General features: G+C 44.8%; 1 protein-coding gene across 3 annotated transcripts in view; it reads right to left on the bottom strand.

The window, feature by feature from the left end:
• Positions 1–17,884, bottom strand: part of TMEM131L (transmembrane 131 like) — a 553,379-nt gene that overhangs the window by 110,125 nt on the left and 425,370 nt on the right. For all 3 annotated transcript variants that reach the window (XM_085641690.1, XM_085641691.1, XM_085641692.1), the window contains 2 exons: positions 10,467–10,594; positions 5,374–5,528 (listed from right to left, as the gene is read on the bottom strand). In XM_085641690.1, the coding sequence (XP_085497816.1) occupies positions 5,374–5,528; positions 10,467–10,594 (283 nt within the window). The remainder of the gene's footprint in view (positions 1–5,373; positions 5,529–10,466; positions 10,595–17,884) is intronic.

Here is a 17,884-nt window from a genome sequence, read left to right as displayed (position 1 = left end):
TGATGCTGCTTTGCAATGACAAAGTATCTTGAATCACACAATATAGATCTATAGTTCTAGGTAGAAAATCTTAATGCAGTCAAACGTCATTTGTCTGAAGAAAATAGCAGTAGGAAGGTGTATTAGATGCTCACTGTTAACCTTTTACCTGCTGCAATCAAAATGTAATGTGATGAAAACATATCTCTACCCATGCACATTATTCTCTGGGGTGGGGGCAGGACTGCTGAAAAGAGGAGTTCGAGTGCTGGGATATGACGCTGACACCAAGGCGAGGGAAATAATTAACAGTAACTTGCAATAGCAAGTTAAAGGAAAAAGCACTTAGAAGGCAAATAGGACATAGAAAGGAGGAGGGAAGAATTGACAATAGGAATGGATGACGGAAGGATGGAAATAAAAGCCACATTCTGTATAGGAACTGGAAAAACACCATCACTATGATGTCATTATGGAGCAAAAAAGAGTAAACACTAAACACCACGGATTTTTTATATTTTTTAAAACACTGCTCAAGACCCCGCCAGAATTCACAAGAAATAAAAACTGCAAGCAGGAAAGCCTAATCATTAACTAGTAAATAATGCAGAAAGGCAGACTATTACATTTAAACAAACATGTTGGGGATGTGTGATGAATCATGTCTGGGGTGCATTTAGTCACTCGTTTTAATTGCAGAATTATTCATTATTATGGTGATAATGTTCTCATAATTTATAGAAAAACAGCACATTAAAAATCAAATCATGAAATACCAACATTTGTGTGTGCCTAAATTTGGGGTTATAGAGCTGCTCTTCTTTATATCACACCCATAGGGACTTTAGTTTTGTGTACCTCTATATAACCTTTGCAAATAAGAAATTCTTGATAGGTTTATCTGATTATACACACCCTAGTGAAAACTCAGTGGTAGGGATGGGAGAAACATCTGTCAGTTTTCCTATTCTACGCAAAGGCTTTAGTTAGCTTTAGGGGCTTGGGAAATCTACAAGATGAGCCCCCCAAATTACAGAGCAGTCGCTACAAGTGTGTTCAAACAATCTAAAACCATGTCACTACAACAGTGAGCACCAGTACAACAGAATATTTGTTAGACAAAGAAAATATCAAACTGTTGAAGTCTATAAAGGATCGGACAGCCATACCAAATCTCCTTAAACTCATGGCAATCTTCATTGTTCACATATACTCAACGCTCACTATGACTGGATCTCCTCAATAATTTCCTCAAACTGAGTAATCCCTTACTTGTTCATGCAACCTGACATACATCATGACTGTTTTATCGTCATAATAAATCTTTTTTTTTAGACTTCAATCACGTCTTTAATTTGAATGGGACATTTAGCCACTGGCAGACCCACCAAGAAGACATTATGCTACTTCGGTTCTCTCTGAATTGTTCATAGTATTTGTGTCATGGTGCCTGGTTGATAAGACAATAATTAAAGGACCAAAACTCTGGCTTAAGTGAAGATGTGTTTGTCGGACTTTGCCCTCTCACAGGACAGCACGAGTAGTTGATGAAGAAAATGTGACTGTCGCTCTACTCCTGATCAGCTTGCAATGGCCAAGTAGCTGATAAAGTCATTGAAGATCCTCTTTATCTACAAAGCAATAATACTCCACAGCCCAGCATATCTTCATGAGTAACCAAACTCTGTAGGGAGATCCCAAGTGACAAGGAGGAAATCATGCCTCCCATCAAATTAACAAGCAACAATGCAATAGGTCTCGCATTTACGCAAGTTTGAACTATTGACATTGTAAATGACAATGCCTTTTATTTATATTTTGGTTTTTAAAACATAAATGAAAGGCATTGTCATTTACAATGCCAATAGCTTAAACTCGTGTAAATGCGAGACCTATTGCATTGCAAATGCTTGTTTTCATGGGTTTTCGTTTTCATTTTCCCGCAAGAGTTCTCCAACTTTTCCTTCTCTCGCTCACCAGGCCTTTCCGCCCTCTCTTTTATCCACCTACCCTCCCTCCCTCATTTACATCTTCTCGCTTTCAATGTCTGTCGCCTCCATCTCTTCCGTTCTACCTTCCGCTGCCCCTGCCACCCCGCTTACTCCCCACTGCCTCCCAACCCGCGACCATTCTCCTCTTGTACTCTTCTCACTCGCTGTCCTTTCTCCATCTCCATCCTTCTCTGGTAGCTCCTGTGCTCCCTCTCTCACGTGCCATTTCTACCCACACAAATTGTGTCGAAGGGCTGAGAGGTGCGGGTGGAAGGAGGACCAATGAGGAGAAAGAATGGTGTAAGCACCAGCGAGTTCCATGTCACAGCAATCGATTGATGCTGTCTGGGCCACTTCTGGAGCGCCCTTTTGCTTCAAGGGCATTCGGTCACCCCTAAATAACAGAAACCGACCCATCAAAACGTGTCGTTCATTAATGTATGTGTTTGTCTGTGACGCCGCCATCTGACTGTACTTGCCTGGCCTGGTTGCATCTATCTGCCCAGCAGCGTATACCCAGCCTACGTTTCTGCTCCTGTACCATGTTTCTCGAGGTTCCCGAGCCCCCCGCCCCCCCCCCCCCCGAAATCAGAGTAGATAGAACCAAGCCATTATCAGCTCGATGGCAAGCTAAAAAAAACACACACACAAGAGAATACTCATGCCCTCTAATCCTCTGCTGCAGCCCTGCACATGTAGCAATCCCCTCCATGGTCTCGCCCCTCCCCTTCACACCCTAACTCCCCTTTGCTTCATGCTCAGCGGGGGCCTTACACATCAGCTTGGAACGCTCTTTAATACATGTTTGGGTGTTTGATTCCCTAGCTCAGGTTTAGACGCTGCAGAATTAAACCGAAGCACAGCGCCAATAATTGGTGTTTTAAGAAGACGCGTCGGTCACTGTGACCCTTACCCCCTGAAAACTTGAGGCTAAACCCTATGAATTCTCAGACATGTCAACAGCAGGCTTAAGGGGTGAGGGGGTGGCTTAATGGCTCGAGCGGCCAACTTTGTAGCTGGGGAACCAGGCTCGAGTCTCGGCAGGGACGCTTAACATCCTGTGGTTGTGGGCAAATCGCTTAATCCCCCCCCTTGCCTAAAATGAATGTGTCCATCTGTAATGTACCTGGTGCTCATGTAAAGCGTCCTGATACCTTCAGGTCGAGTTCGCGCTATATAAAACTACAATAATAATAATGGAGCAATCAGGCTCGCGGATCACTGTTGTGGAAGATGGGAAGAGAGTAAAAGTCCACAAAAGAGCTGTTCATCGCCATGTTCACGCCAGAAGACGATATGCTATACATATAGCTCCCTTTTATTTAAACCACATCATTAGCACAAAGGCACTGTAGGTTAGCTTTCAAGCAGGGGCCTCTGTGGTCAGAAAACGTTTGTACTGCGCCATAGTCGTGCTGCTTCTGAACTTTATCTCCCCGTCGTCAGGCCAATAAAATATAACATTAATGAAAACCGGAAGCGGCTAAATAAAGAGCAAGAGGAGGTATTCCGGCATTCCTGGGGGATTATCGACGGCTTCTGCTATCACGGCTGTCCGCGCCGGCAGGAGGAAGCCCGTAGGAGCTGTACACGGTCTGTTGATGGTGGGTCTGTGCACGCTGTGGTGTCCCTGTCAAAATATTGGGGGGGGGAGGGGGGGGGGAATACGTTCGTTTTCAGAAGCTCCTCTGTTTCATCTTCCGTCCTCTGATGGCGGTAAACTGAGTCATTAAATTGGGCATTCGTAACACCTTTCATTCGCAGTGCTTAGAAAATGTAGTATAAAACTGTTTATAAACCAGTGTATATTATATGCTGTGTCTTCCCATCCTCCAGAATTTTCAGTCAGTGATATCCGGTTCCCAGCTACTTGGGGAGAGGCAGAGCAGTACGAAAGAGTAATGGAAAGTTACCACCCTGGTGCCTGTGCGATTAATGTTATTTTACTAATCTACCTCCGTCACAGCTTCTGCCGTGCAGTCCCCTCGGCAGGTTCATGCTGTGTTTTAACTTTGCCAACCGGAGGAAGCCCGTAGGAGCTGTACACGGTCTGTTGACGGTGGGTCTGTGCACGCTGTGGTGTCCCTGTCAAAATATCGGGGAATACGTTCGTTTTCAGAAGCTCCTCTGGTTCAGCCTTTGGATAAATAAAGTACCCACCAATTATGAAGGCAAGGGCAAAGAATTCCAGAAACAACATAAAGGGAAAAAAAAAGTCCTTTTAAATTAGTTTGCTGTCTCTACTAAAAGAGGGAGAGGATGGGTAAACGTTGAGGAAGCAGAGGGAGGGAGTCTGGGAGGAGGCTCACTGGCTGTGTGGAGACGACGTGGCAGCAGGGGGATCTCTTATCTTTATGGGGCCATGTGTTTGGCCCCACAAAGAAAAGAAACTGCTTTGCGACAGCAGCAAAGCAGGCGAGCCAGTCCGGCCCGGAGACAAAGGGCGTAAACAGAAAACCCTCATTTCCAATGTAGGCCACCGTTTAGCATAAATGGTGATGCCAGCCAATAGAAATGAGGGGCGGGCTTAAAGCCCTTTTCTGAAAGTCCTCTCCTACAAAATCTCTCGCTGAGGCAGAGCAGCGCTTTGCGCTGCACCCCACGCGAGACCTAAAAAGCGAGAAAACAAGCATTGGCATGAACATCCCAAAGACGCTAGAACTAAATACCTGAAAACAGTTAGCCGCCTTTGGAACAGCAATTAACATACTAAAAGAACCACGCAAAAACGGTTTGAAGTAGATTGAACTCCATTCAGTTCTTCCCCCAACTTAAATGCATGGATCCTTGTAGCGCATTTCCCCTTCATCTGCCTGTAATGTAATTATGCTTTTACATGTGCAACCCTTAAACACCTTTCGGTTAGTCTGCGCTATACAAGTATTGCAAAACAATTAAATAATTCACATTAAAGAAAATGTGGGTCTATATTTAAGTTAGGTCATGACATAGCAGTAGTGATATTTTGTTGCTGATGGTAATGAAATGACCCAAAATTCTGGCACTTTATGCATATAATAAAAATAAAAAAGGGAAAAAGAGGCTTTGATTTTCTTGTTAAATGCAACACCATAAATAAGCATATGTGCTGATAACATGTCTCTCCCTGCTCCCTCAGTGCCTGCCATAAAACATTATCCTAACAAATTTACGCATGACTGAACGTTTGCAACTGGGAATATGATTCAACACTTCTTGATTTCTGTTTGTGCCAGTCTGAAATGTGTTTTCACACTGTAGAGATAAATGTACTGTACTTGCGAACAATCTCACTATGCGATTTTGTACTTACTACCTAGAAAAGAACTGTTATGGAAGGATGAGCAAGGCACAGAATACAGCTACTACAAGCTATGTAAGACATTTACACATCAAACGCTAAAGCATCATCAAAAATACATACCTATTTCTGTATGCACAGGTAAACTTGCAGGCTTTTGGTCGCTTTTGCAAACATCCCCATTTCCTGCTGGATACCAGCTTCGTAGTCTGTTAGCTCTTAGCTCAGGTCTTTCAAACTCTGTGCAGAAGTGTGAGGACTCATTCTGTTCAGGAACCCTGCAATAACATAAAACGGGTCTTATAGAGTCCTTTGAGTTTATATTGGTAAAATGATTCACAACAATTCTAAGAGTTAACAGATAGGATCTTTGTGGCTTTATTGAATGCCATTATTTAAATTGAATGACAGCAAGTTATGGGACATCACCTATAACACTATTTCAGCATGTTCCTCCAAACGCAGGACGAAAACACTGCTATTTAAGGACTGCTCACAAAAAGTCAGTGCAAATACATTGAAATATATAATGTACTCATCTGCCAGAAGAGAGATCTAGACATGAAAAGATGAACTGTGCAGACATTAACACAGTGAAACATGCAGAAGAGAGAAAGGAAACAGGCAACCGTGAGCTAAGTGCATGCAGCTCCACATTGACAGGGAGTGACAGAGCCGAGCCATATATAAGTACCGATTCTCTGCATGGTTAAGTCAGTTTTTTGTCGTTTCTCTCTTCGTACCTTCAGGCATGGAGAATGAATGGTTGGCATCAGTGTTCCAGTCACTAATTTTGGACCTTTTCAGATGTTAAAAAGAGACCACTCCACAGAATGGGGAGGTGGGAAGGTGGCAAGGAATATGTGATTAGACAGAATATACACTAGAAAGAGCATTACTGAAGGTAAGTAACTTGCTGCTCTGATAGAACTTCTAAAACTCAGATTCCTCACATAAGAATATATACCAAAGCAATAGTTTCCCAGGTGGAGGGTATGTGAAGCGGGTTCAGTTGAAAGAATCCTGCAGGAACGAGCAGAGAAATGCCCATCTTGCCTGACCTGACTGTCAAGGCAGTAGTTCTTTGTGAAAGTGTGTCTTGATGCCCACGTTGCAGCCTGGCAGATGACAAGGTTGGGCACTCTGTGTGATAAAGGAGTGGTATCAGCCTTAGCCCAGATGTAATAAGATCTCAGCCCTTTCGGAGGCTGCTTCATGGGCAGTGCATAAACTATTTTGATGAGGAGGATTATCCACCTCGACAGGGTTCAACGTCCACTCAGTAGCCCTTGGTACAATCAAGTAAAAGCTTAAAGCCGTTTTGGGGTACAGCTAATGGAGCCTTTCCTCTTCTTTCGAGGCGCAAGCAGAGCCAACACCGACAGAATGGTGGATTGCCGCCTAAGTCCTCAGCAAGACTGGTTTCAGAAAAAGTTATTGTAGGGTGGTTGCATTAAAAGTAACTTAAATTTATTTTTGCAAGAGAGTTTACATAACTGCAATGAGGAAGATGGTCTTTAAAGTCAGTAGATGCAACGAGCAGTTATGCACCGGCTAACAGACTAAACACATGAGAAATGTCAAGACCAAGTTAATGTCCCACTGTAGCATCACAAATGGTTTGAGAGGGAACATATATGTCAAATCTCCAATACATCGCATCACAAACGGTGATTTAAATTAGGTTGGTTGGTCAGGCAAATGCAGAAACAAATTTAACAGTGCTCACTGCAAGACCCTGCTGGGCCAAAGGTAAAACAAGCAAAAGGATGATCAACAGCTATGCGTGTAAGGGGACAATTTGACGAAAGCACAAATTTGTCCCAGCACCCAACATTAATGTATTTTGAGGAAGGGTGCCTGGCGGCAAGGATGACATCTAAAACTTCAAGCGACAGATCAAAAGCAGTCATTTGCTGTTGCTCAGTCTCCAAGCTTGTAGGTGTAGATTGTTCAGATTTGAGTGGAGGACCCTGCCCTGTTGCTGAGAGAGGATGTACTCCTGAAATAGTATCCTGATCCAAGAACAGATGCCTATGTTCAGGTACCACACTCATGGCCCAATTCTGATCCCCTAGTATGATTTAAGTACGGTCATTCTTGATGTTCCTCAGAACTTCAAGAGAGGTAAGGGAGGGAAGCATACCGAAGGCTCATGTTACATTGCCGGCAGAATGCATCTTCTAATGAATGTTACTGTGGAAACTCCTGCGAGGTAAACTATCAAAACTGCACATTCTCGACGGTGGCGAAAAGATTCATAGCCAGGGTTCTCCACATAGGTGGAAGATGCCCTGTGGCACCTAGGGATATATGCACAACTTGTGCTCCACCAGAAGCTACCCGATCAATTGGTCTGCTCTGGTATTCAGGGACCTTTGCAGGTAGTTTGCAATAAGGGTAATGCCCCTGTTCTACGTTTACCTACAGAGATGCAGAGCCTCCTGACACAGGACCCAGGACCTCACTCTGGCCTGCTTGATGCAGAAGCACTCAGCAGTGGTATTGACCCTGAGAACCTGCACCACCCTCCTTTTTATGGATGGCAGGAAGGCCATCGAAGCCACATGAATGGCCCACAACGCCGGCAGATTGATTTGGAGCTGGTCCTCCACTAGAGACCAGAGACCCTTGATCTTGATTTCCACCTCCCCCAGATGACCTACCCAACCCAGCAGGGATGTGTCTGCACCAGCTCTGGGTGGAGAAGGTAGAAGGGTTTGCCACATGACCAATTGTGTTCAAGCAGCATTGCTGAATATTTTGAGCTGTATCCATTGAGACTTAGATGGCATCAGTAAGGCTGCCTTGATGCTGGGCCTATTGGAACTCGAAATTCCGTTGCAGAGCCTGCATGTGTCACGAAGTATTGATGACAAGGAGGGTGCATGAGGGTTATAGGCAGAGAAGCCTCAAAGCTGTTCCTACCAGGATCAAGCCTGAAACTTCTAGATCATAACCAGAATGTCCTGGACTTGTTGCAACGGAAGGAAATTCCTTAACTCCACTGTGTCTAGGATTGCTCCAGTAAATGGAGGGCTTAGCGAAGCATCTGTCGGGACTTCAGCTTGTTGATAGTGAACTGCAAAGAGGTCAAAATGTGTGTTGTTGACAGGAGACCTTTAAGGGGTGCGACTGACATGGAGATGTCCTTGCACCTCCTATTTGGATTCAGAGTGGTGGGATGGGGACAAGTCCAGCTTCACTTTCTCATGCTTGGTTTTACTGGAGGATTTTGAGTGCGAAGTTAAGCAGTCACAGGACTTGGATGAGAAGAGTGACTTTTGCGAAAGCGACAACTTCTTTTGTTTGGTGACATATAGCTTTGACTTGCGCTTTGGGTGCATGAGTGTGCACTTTATATACATCCTGAGCCCAGACAACAAGGACACACCTCGTGCATGTCACGTGACGGACATCTGCTTCCCGCAGTTGCAGCACGTCTTGAAACCTGTAATTTTGGGTGGGACTTAGTTCATAGCTCACTTGTGAAATCGTTTGAGAAGTCTATGGAAAAAACTACACAGTTGGGACAGTAGCACCAAATCCGTGTCAGAGGGCGCAAAAGAAAAGAACTAATGTCAGCATGCAGGGATAGAACTTTTATGCGGCTGTCTTGACACATCTGGGCAGTGGGCAGTCAGTGTGGGGCCTCATGGTGCCACCTATCAGTGTGTGGGAGCACTGCTCAGTAGGAAGGTTCCCAGATCCAAAATGGTGCCTGGGGATATTCTAAGGTGAGTAATATGGTTAGAAGTACCCATTAGCAATGACCATTAATTAAATATGTGAGAAGTGTGAAGAGGAACAACATTTAAATGCAGCATCAGAGATGCCTAACAAGGGACGATCACAGCTACATCAAGTATATAAATAAATTATATCAACAACGTTTAAATGAAAAAAAGGGTTTGGAGAGAAGCGCCACTGAATACATCAAATAAGATGAGGCAGGATAAGCCATAATAATAGGGATATATTAGCAATATGCCATATCAACTAGGGCAATCACAGAAAATCTAGGAGTATGAAGACAGGAGGCTGGCGGGTCCTGGGACATTTATTTGCTACAGGTTACATGTTTCATTGTAAACACTATGATGCACAATGTAAATGCTGAAATATCCATGCAGTATTTGTCTTTCAATAACTACTACAGTGGTAATGCACTAGCTGCTACGTGTTACTCTATTTTATATTACTCTTTCAACAATATTCTCTGTGAAAGATGGGATTGACTATTCTTAATGTTAAACAGTCCGAACCCAGTAAAGTTTTAGACTACATGTTAACAAGAAATGCACTTTTACATTGAATACGTTGCTAAGACAAAAATATTACACAATAGTAATAATCGCACACAGGTTTGCAGTATGCTGTGGGGGTCAGTCTATAACTGCACAGCAGTTCCTATACATAGTGGAAAAACTGGACCGAAAAACCTCACTCAGCTTGTGAATAAGTACAAACCAGCATTTGAAACAAGTCAACTTCCTAAAAATGGTATGAGGCAACAAAACAGCAGAAAATAAATATCTAAACCAGCAAAGAGTACAGAAAGGGCCGATCCCAATGTATGTCTAACCAGATTCAGTGGAGAAGGCACAAATGCACATTAATACTTACACTTGCTGCATCTTGACAAACCAATACAGACAAAAGAAAATTAAATTGGTCTATTTATCCTTTCAATGCAACAATACAGACTGTGGGGGTTACAAACCGATTATCATATAGATAGAACAAAACAGATAAGTACCTGTAATCTCTTGGACACAAAAATGACAAATCATGAATTGATCTGGATAACAGTATACTATGTAACCTGGGGCTGATCTGGATTCATGAATAAGCTAGGCTCCTAACAGTGAAAGGGATTGCCTATGTTTCTTTAACCAGCAAATGCAAAACCTTGTTTCAGTTAACTTAAAGAAATTTAAACACAGAAGATGCATTCAGGACACTTTAAAAGAGCAAGAATTCAGACATTATACTTATGTAGTTCGGGAGCCCAACTGGTATCAAACACAGCAAACTTTTCTCAATAGGAAACCCGTGCTATGAATCCACAAATTGGTGCTCTTTTGCCACGACTAGGTGTGGTCACATATTCGAACAAACACTTAAGTGTAAAGCGAAACTAAAATACAGAAGTGAAAATTAAAGAAGCCCACATTTTATGCAATACAAGTTACTAGACGTTTAAAAAACAGTACCTTGTGGTCACGCTGCTATTCTTTTTCCTGTTTCGTCTAGCAGAGGTTCTATTTTTATTCCAATTGAGATTCAGCACATTGCCATCTCTTTTCTCTGGCGATCTTTTTTTTCTGAAGGCATCTTCATGCTGAAAGATTGAAAACATAATCTAACATATCGCACATCTACAATCAGATCTGTCACTAACTACGACCAATATGATTTGTAATTGCAATTTATTTTTAAAAAATGGTCATTTGAAAAACCAAAAGATTTGTTTCTTTCAAGACAGTTTTTTTTAAACAGCATCTTGTTGGTGCTTAAAATCCCCAACAGTGAAATTAACGCAATGCAAGTGCATACAAAAGTCATGAATTCAAAAGAAATAAGGAAAATGTTACTTACCCTGTAAGCATCTGTTCATGGCATGTTTATGTAGTGCTGTAGATTCACATGCTGTGCATACTCCTGCCATCTAGCGTTGGGCTTGGACGTGTACAGCTTGTTTTTGTTCGAGATGTAACAACTCCACCTATTGTAGGTAATGCACATGGGCATCGGCTCCATAGTTAAATCGTTTTTCCGCAAGCAGGGCGCAGATGTAGATGGAGCAGAGAGGTACAGTAAAGTTGACCATGTGAAGTAAAGGATTAAGATAAGATCTGCAACAGACTCCAGGAGACTGGGGTGGGCGCATGTGAATCTATAGCATTACATGCCACAAAAAGATGCTTACAGGGTAAGTAAAGTGTTCTGTTTGTAGCATGTGTAGCTGTAGATACACATGCTGTGCATAGACTGTAAAGCAGTCCTCCCAAAAGGGTTGCTCAGCCTGAGAATGTTGCAAAAGCTTGGAACACAGTGTGCAGAACAGCCTGCCCAACACTAGCTTGTTGTCTAGTCAGAACATTCACACAGTAGTGCTTAGTAAAAGGGTGAGGAGTGGACCAAGTAGCTGCTTGGTAGATGTCAGATGATGGTATGTTCCAAGAGGAAAGCCTTAAAAGCTCCTTTCTTACGAGTGGAATGGGGTCTGGGAGGGACATGCAGGGACCTTAGCTTTAGGGTAACAAGTTTGAATGCACTTGACAAGCCAACGTGCAACCCCTGCCTTGAATATGGAACACCCTGTGTGGCTCAGGGTAATACATGAATAGCTGTACTGTCTTATGAAATGGTTTTGTTATGTCAACGTAGTCTATTAATGCCCTTTTGACATCCAGATTATGTAAAGCGTGTTCCACAGCAGGTTCAGGGTGTGGAAAGAAGACTGGCAACTCAATTGGCTGATTCAAGGGAAAGTTGGAGACCACGTTGAGGAGGAATGTAGGGTTGGTTCTGAGAACCACCCTATTGTGATTAACCTGGAAGAAATGCTCTTCCAAGGTAAGAGCGTGCATCTCACTGACTCGTCTGAGGAAAGTGATGACTACCAGGAAAGCTTCTTTCCACAAAAGAAACTGCAGCGGGCAAGAGTGAAGTGGGTCAAAAGGAAGTCTCATGATCCAAGTAAGAAAGATGTTAAGATTCCACAACAGAGCAGGAGGCGTACTGGGCAGGATAACCTGCTTAAGTCCTTCCATGAAGGCCTTAATGACTAGTAGTCTGAAGAGCTAAGTGTGTTGACTATTCTGTCGGTAAGCAGCCACAGCACCCAGATGTAATTGAATGGAAGTGTAGACAAGGCTTGACTGGTGGAGAAGGTAACAGACAATGTCTTGTACTGACGGTATAAGTGGATTGATATGTTTGGGAAGACAATAGTGCAAAAAACATTTCCATTTGGCTGCATAACAGGCCCTGGTAGTAGACCAGCGTGCTTTGCTTGGAATACGCAAAAACTCCTCCGAGAGGTTGAGATAACCAAACTCTAAGACTTCAGGGGCCAAATTTACAATGTTGAGGTGCTGAGGATTGAGGTGTAGAAGAGTGCTGTGGTTTTGTGTGAGAAGATCCGGCCTGTTTGGAAGCTTCTCGTGGGGAACTAGAGAGCTCTAGCAGAGTGGAGGACCATCACTGGCATGCTCAGGTTGAAGCTACTAAGATGAGAGTAATGGATGTCTGTCTCAGTCTGCGGTCTACAAGTGGTAGGAGCAGGATAGGCGGAAAAGCATAGGCAAATATCCCTGACCAGTTCATCCATAGTGCACTGCCCTTAGACTGCGGGTGTGGTAACCTGATGGTGAAGTATGGGCATTTTACATTTTCAGCAGTGGCGGACAGAATTATCTGAAGAAAACCCCACCACCGGAAGTAAGGGAGAAGGGTCCTGGGGTGGAGTTCGCACTCGTGGACTTGTTGATGCATCCTGCTGAGCAGGTCTGCGAAGTCATTTTCCAGACCTGGAATGTACTGGATGGCCAGCTTCACCTTGCGATGTATCCCCCACCGCAGATACTATGGGCTAAAGCAGACAGCTGGGGTGAGGGCATGCACCTCCGTTTTTAGGTAAAACATGGCAATGGTGTTGACCGTCCGGACTAACATGATTTTCCTGTAAATGAGTGGAAGGAGTGGTTGGAGAGCAAGCTGGATAGCCAGCCACTCCAGGTAGTTGATGTGAAGACCCTACTGCGCAGGTGTCCACAAACCCTGCATTGTATGATCTTGTGGGTGCACTCCCCATCCGGGGAGCAAGAAGTCTGTAGTAATGGTCTCCTGCGGAACTGGGAAAAGGACATCCCTGCAACAGATTGTTTACATTCCACTACTGCAGAGAGCAATGTGTATGGCCCTAAATCGACACTAGATATTCCCATCGATCCTCCGCTGAGACCACTATGCTGCTAGGAACTGCTGAATGGGATGCATGTGTAATCTTGCATGAGGAACTATAGCAATGCAGTATGAAATGAAATGGCGACTTGTAGAGCGCAAAACAATCACCCAAAGGTGTCAAGGCGCTTACTCATTTAGGCTGAGATTCGACAGATCTTAATGACTAAACAGCCAAGTCTTTAGAGCCTTCCTAAACGCTAACAAATTGTTCTCATGTTTCAGATATAGTGGGAGGGAATTCCACAGCCTAGTAGCACCCAACAAAAAGCTTCTCCCTCCCCAAGAGCATCTTTTCACCTTGGGGACAAACCAGATCATTCGACAAGGATGAGCGAAGATTGCGTGCTGGAATGTAAAGTAACAGATTCCGTTTTTAAAAAACCTGGTCCTATATTGTGAATGGTTTTAAAAACAATACATAGAGCCTTGCACTCGATACATTTTTTTATTGGCAGCCAATGAAGGTCCTTCAAAGCCAAAGAGACTGATTTATACCTCGGGATATTCAATAAAAGCCTGGCCGCGGCATTTTGAACAACCTGCAGTTTGGCTAAGCATTTTTTACGAAGATTAATAAAGAGCCCATTGCAATAATCTGCTCTCGAGAGAACAAGTGCTGAAACCACCAACTTACGAAGCTAAGCTGGAATGAATTGGAGGACCTTTCGAAGAATTTGTAATGTATAAAAAGAAAAAGAGTTAACCTGATTAACATGATATTCAAATGAAAGTTTAGAATCAAAAGTGACTCCCTAATTCTTAACCTCGGTCACTGGTTTAGGAAGTGGACCCAATTCTAGGGGCCAAAGATCTGGTGACCAAAAATTAGTATGAGCCCCAAACAGTTGCACCTCCCACTTACTGAAGTTAAATTTTAAACAGTTGGTAGCCATCCATTTCCCCACCTGGTGTAGGCACAAGTGGAATCGCTTCACAGTGTCAGAGGGGGATCCTGACACAAACAATAATCTGTGTGTCATCCGCGTAGGAGACAGCAGAGAAACCCAGAGATCTAATAAGTTTCCCCAGAGGTGCAACATAAACATTAAAAAGCGTGGGGCTCAGGGATGATCCCTGCGGTACCCCACAGGGTAATGTAAAATTTGGTGACCTAAAATTATCTAAGGCCACAAACTGTTCTCTACCAGACAGGAATGACTCAAATAGGGCAAGAGCCTTCCTTTTGACACCGATCCCCCTCAGAACTTCCAAAAGTTTCTGATGGTTTACTGTGTCAAATGCCGCCGAGAGGTCAAGCAGCACAAGTGCTGCACTGCCTCCTAGGTCGACAGTTTGCCTAATCATTTCGGAGACTGTGATTAGGGCCAATTCGGTGCTGTGATGTTTATGGAACCCAAATGGAGTATCATCAAGGAAGTTGTTCTTTTCAATATATTCTGATAGAACTGTTGTTCATTACTTTCTCCGCCATTTTAGCAGGTAGCGGAAGTCTAGAAATCGGACGATAACTCTTGGGATCAGTATCGTCTAAGTTTGGCTTTTTCAGAAGGGGAAGCACAGAAGCCAACTTCCAACAGGTAGGGAAATGCCAGATAAAAACATTTTATTAAAAATGGGCATCAAATAGGATGCAAATGTTTCAGGAAAGAGGTGAAAGATTTTTGGAGGGCATAGGTCCAATGGAGAACCTGATTTAATGGATTCGATCAGGTTTATTGTTGCTTCCATTGTCAACAGACAAAGTAGATCACTCAGGGGTACTTTTACTGTTGCTACCCTCAGCACAGATGCCCGACTTAATGCAGGCAATCTCAGGTTTTGCTGAGTCGACCAACAATGTAGTTATTCCATGAGCTGTAGATTCAGCAAAGTATGCCATCATGCCTAGCAACTGCATCACAGGGCAGTTACCCGAGGGTCTGGCTGAAAAAGAGGCCGCAGGCTCTGAAACGAGTTTACACTGGAGTAATCTTTTCACATCCTTGAGTCTAGAGTAGCCCCAATGAAAGGATGTAGTTGGAGGGGCTGAAGGTGGGATTTGACTACATTTATGGTGAAGCCTAGCCTGTGAAGAAGGTTTATGGTTGCCTGCATGTGCGCTAGACATTGCTGCTGCATGGCACTCTTGATCAGCCAGTCGTTGCCGTAAGGGAACACGTGGATGCCACCTCATCTGAAGAGAGCGGTTACCAGGGCTAAACATTTGGCAAATACCCTAGTTGCTGTTGTGACCCCGAAGGGCAGCACTTTGAACTGATAATGCAGTCTACTCACCACAAACTACAGGAATCTATGATGGGCTGGGTGGATGGGAATATGGAAGTAGGCTTTCTTCAATTTGAGGGTGGTTATTAAGTCGCCTTACTGAAAAAGGGGGATTACGTCCTGCAGTGTGATCAAGTGAAAATGTTAAGACAGGATGTATTTGTTGGGGGCCAAAGGCCAAGTATGGGTCTGAGGGAGCCATCCTTTTTGGGGATCAAAAAGTACAGGAAGCATACTCCTTTTCAACGATGTTGCACCAGCTCTATGGCCCCCTTTGCAAGTAACGCATGCATATCCTTTTGGAGCAGTCTCTGTGGACAATTTGTGTGTGCGCTGGGGAATGTTGGGTGGCGTTTGGGTGAGTTCTAAACAGTACCCCTACCATGTGTTGTCTGCGACCCACCTTTCAGAGGTAAATGCCTCCCAGCAGGGCAGGAACCCCTGCAACCTGCCCCCGACTGGTGTTGCATGGTCTGGGGGAAGGAGGAAAGCGTCACTGTTTTTGGGCGGTGGCTCCTTTGGGAGCTGCCCCCTTGCCTCTACATCTGCCACTGTTCCTCTTATACCGTCCCCTGTAGGTGGAGGAATTCTCCAACGTTGCAGCTGCCTTGGCTGCGCTGTGGTACAGTGGGCGGCGAAAGGAGCCACGGGCAATAGGTGCCTGTAGAGCGCCCATGGCTTTAGCCGTGTCTGTAACCTTCTTGATTTTTTTGATCATCTCATCGATCTATGGGCCAAAGAGATGCTTGCTGCCAAAGGTCACATTAAAGAGGTGGTGTTGTATCACCGGTTAAAACTGGAGACATGTAGCCATGCATGATGGCAGAGGAGACTAGAGTTAATGCCGAGCACAACAATGTCTGTGGCGTTCACAGTGCAGCGAATGATGGTGTTTTAGATGATGTTCCCCTCCATCACCAAGTCATGCGTCCGTTTGAGGTACTGTTCTGGGAGATGTTGGATAAGACCCTCCATCTGATTACAGTGGGCTCGATCATACCGGTAAAGCAAGCTATTAGAGTTAGCAAAGATCCACTGAGTGGCAGATTGCCCTCCAAAGCGCTTTCCAGCCGAATTTATTTTCTTGCTCTCCCAGTCTAGAAGGGGCGCAGCCACTGTACTCTGGGAGTTCGCTCTCTTCGTGGCCATGTGGGACACCGGTAAATCGAGGGGTAATTGCCCTCTGATGTGGGGGGTCTCAGGGAGAAGCCTTAAACTTGTGAACCCGGGGAAAGAGGACTCTACCTTCATGGGCTCCTTGAAGATTCCCCAACAGGTTTTTGCATGCCATTCAACTTGGATAAGTGCTGGAGCGACTTCTGAGTGGAGGAGAGGGTTTCCAGAAGGAAAGATTCCTCCTTAGGCTGAATGTGGAGCTCAACCTGGTGAAAAACAGATGCCCTGTGTTAGTACCACATAGTAGGAGATTGTGTCGCCAGGTGGAGAGGGTTTGGCCAAGTAAAAATCTGAGTCAGTGTCTGCTGGGAGGCTGGGGCCATCCCAACGGTCAGGAGCCAGGGGATCCTATGGTGGATCATAAGGGTCATAGGGAGACCCAACGTTGTCCCCATCACCTATATGTGATGATCCCTGTGGTGAACATTGGAGAGAGTCAAAATGGAGGTAGGAGGGGATGGAGGAGAAGGTGGCGGAGCAGGAAGAGGAGGAGGAGAAGAAGAAAGAGGAGGATGTGGCCTAGAAGGACCAGGCAGTAACAGAGGTGCCTCTGTCCTGACGCCGAGGCTTTTGGGCCATCGGCTCCGAAGGAGCATTTAGGGCCTTCTTGAAAGTCAGTCTCCTCTCGTGAGGAATGGAGTCCTTGGGTGGTAAGACAGGCTTAGCCAGAATCCAGCCCGTGCACAGCTGAATGTTTATCTAGTCTGTCCAGCATCAAGACGTTCCTGAAGCTTTTGCAGGATGGGCTTATTGAGCTTTTCTGAGGATATCCATGATAGAGGTGTATAAGGTAGGCACCCAGAATGCCCTGAAGTGGATTTCAGCCTGAAGTTTGTCTTGGAGTGCGGTCGAGATGGCATCTTTGGATCCAATGCTGAAGTGGTGGTCGACAGAGTGGTGAGGCTTCGAAGTGGACTCCGGCATAGAGGGTAACAAGGGCATCAGACCCGGCTTGGAAGTTCGGTGCAGACCATGGTCACGAGGCAGCAGCAACCCACAGCCATCAGCCGAGGAACAGGAGCCCAAGATTGTCACCTCTGAAGGATGGGAGACAGCAATAGTCATTGCGGTCCTCGGCAATGGCATTGAGCCAGCGAGGGCCTTTCAGCTTCAACATCCGACTGCAAGTCGACATCCTCTGATGAGCCCCATCTACAATTTTGACAGCAGATGCGCATGGCTGCTGAAGAGCTTCCCCCCTTGCTTTTGCGGGAGATGTCTGGGGAGTCTTCCTCTCAATAGCGCAGCGCCATTGAAG

This window comes from Triturus cristatus, chromosome 2_2 (assembly GCF_964204655.1).
Source record: "Triturus cristatus chromosome 2_2, aTriCri1.1, whole genome shotgun sequence".
In the NCBI taxonomy this organism is placed as follows: Eukaryota; Metazoa; Chordata; class Amphibia; order Caudata; family Salamandridae; genus Triturus; species Triturus cristatus.
This window is presented reverse-complemented; position numbering and strand designations above follow the sequence as displayed.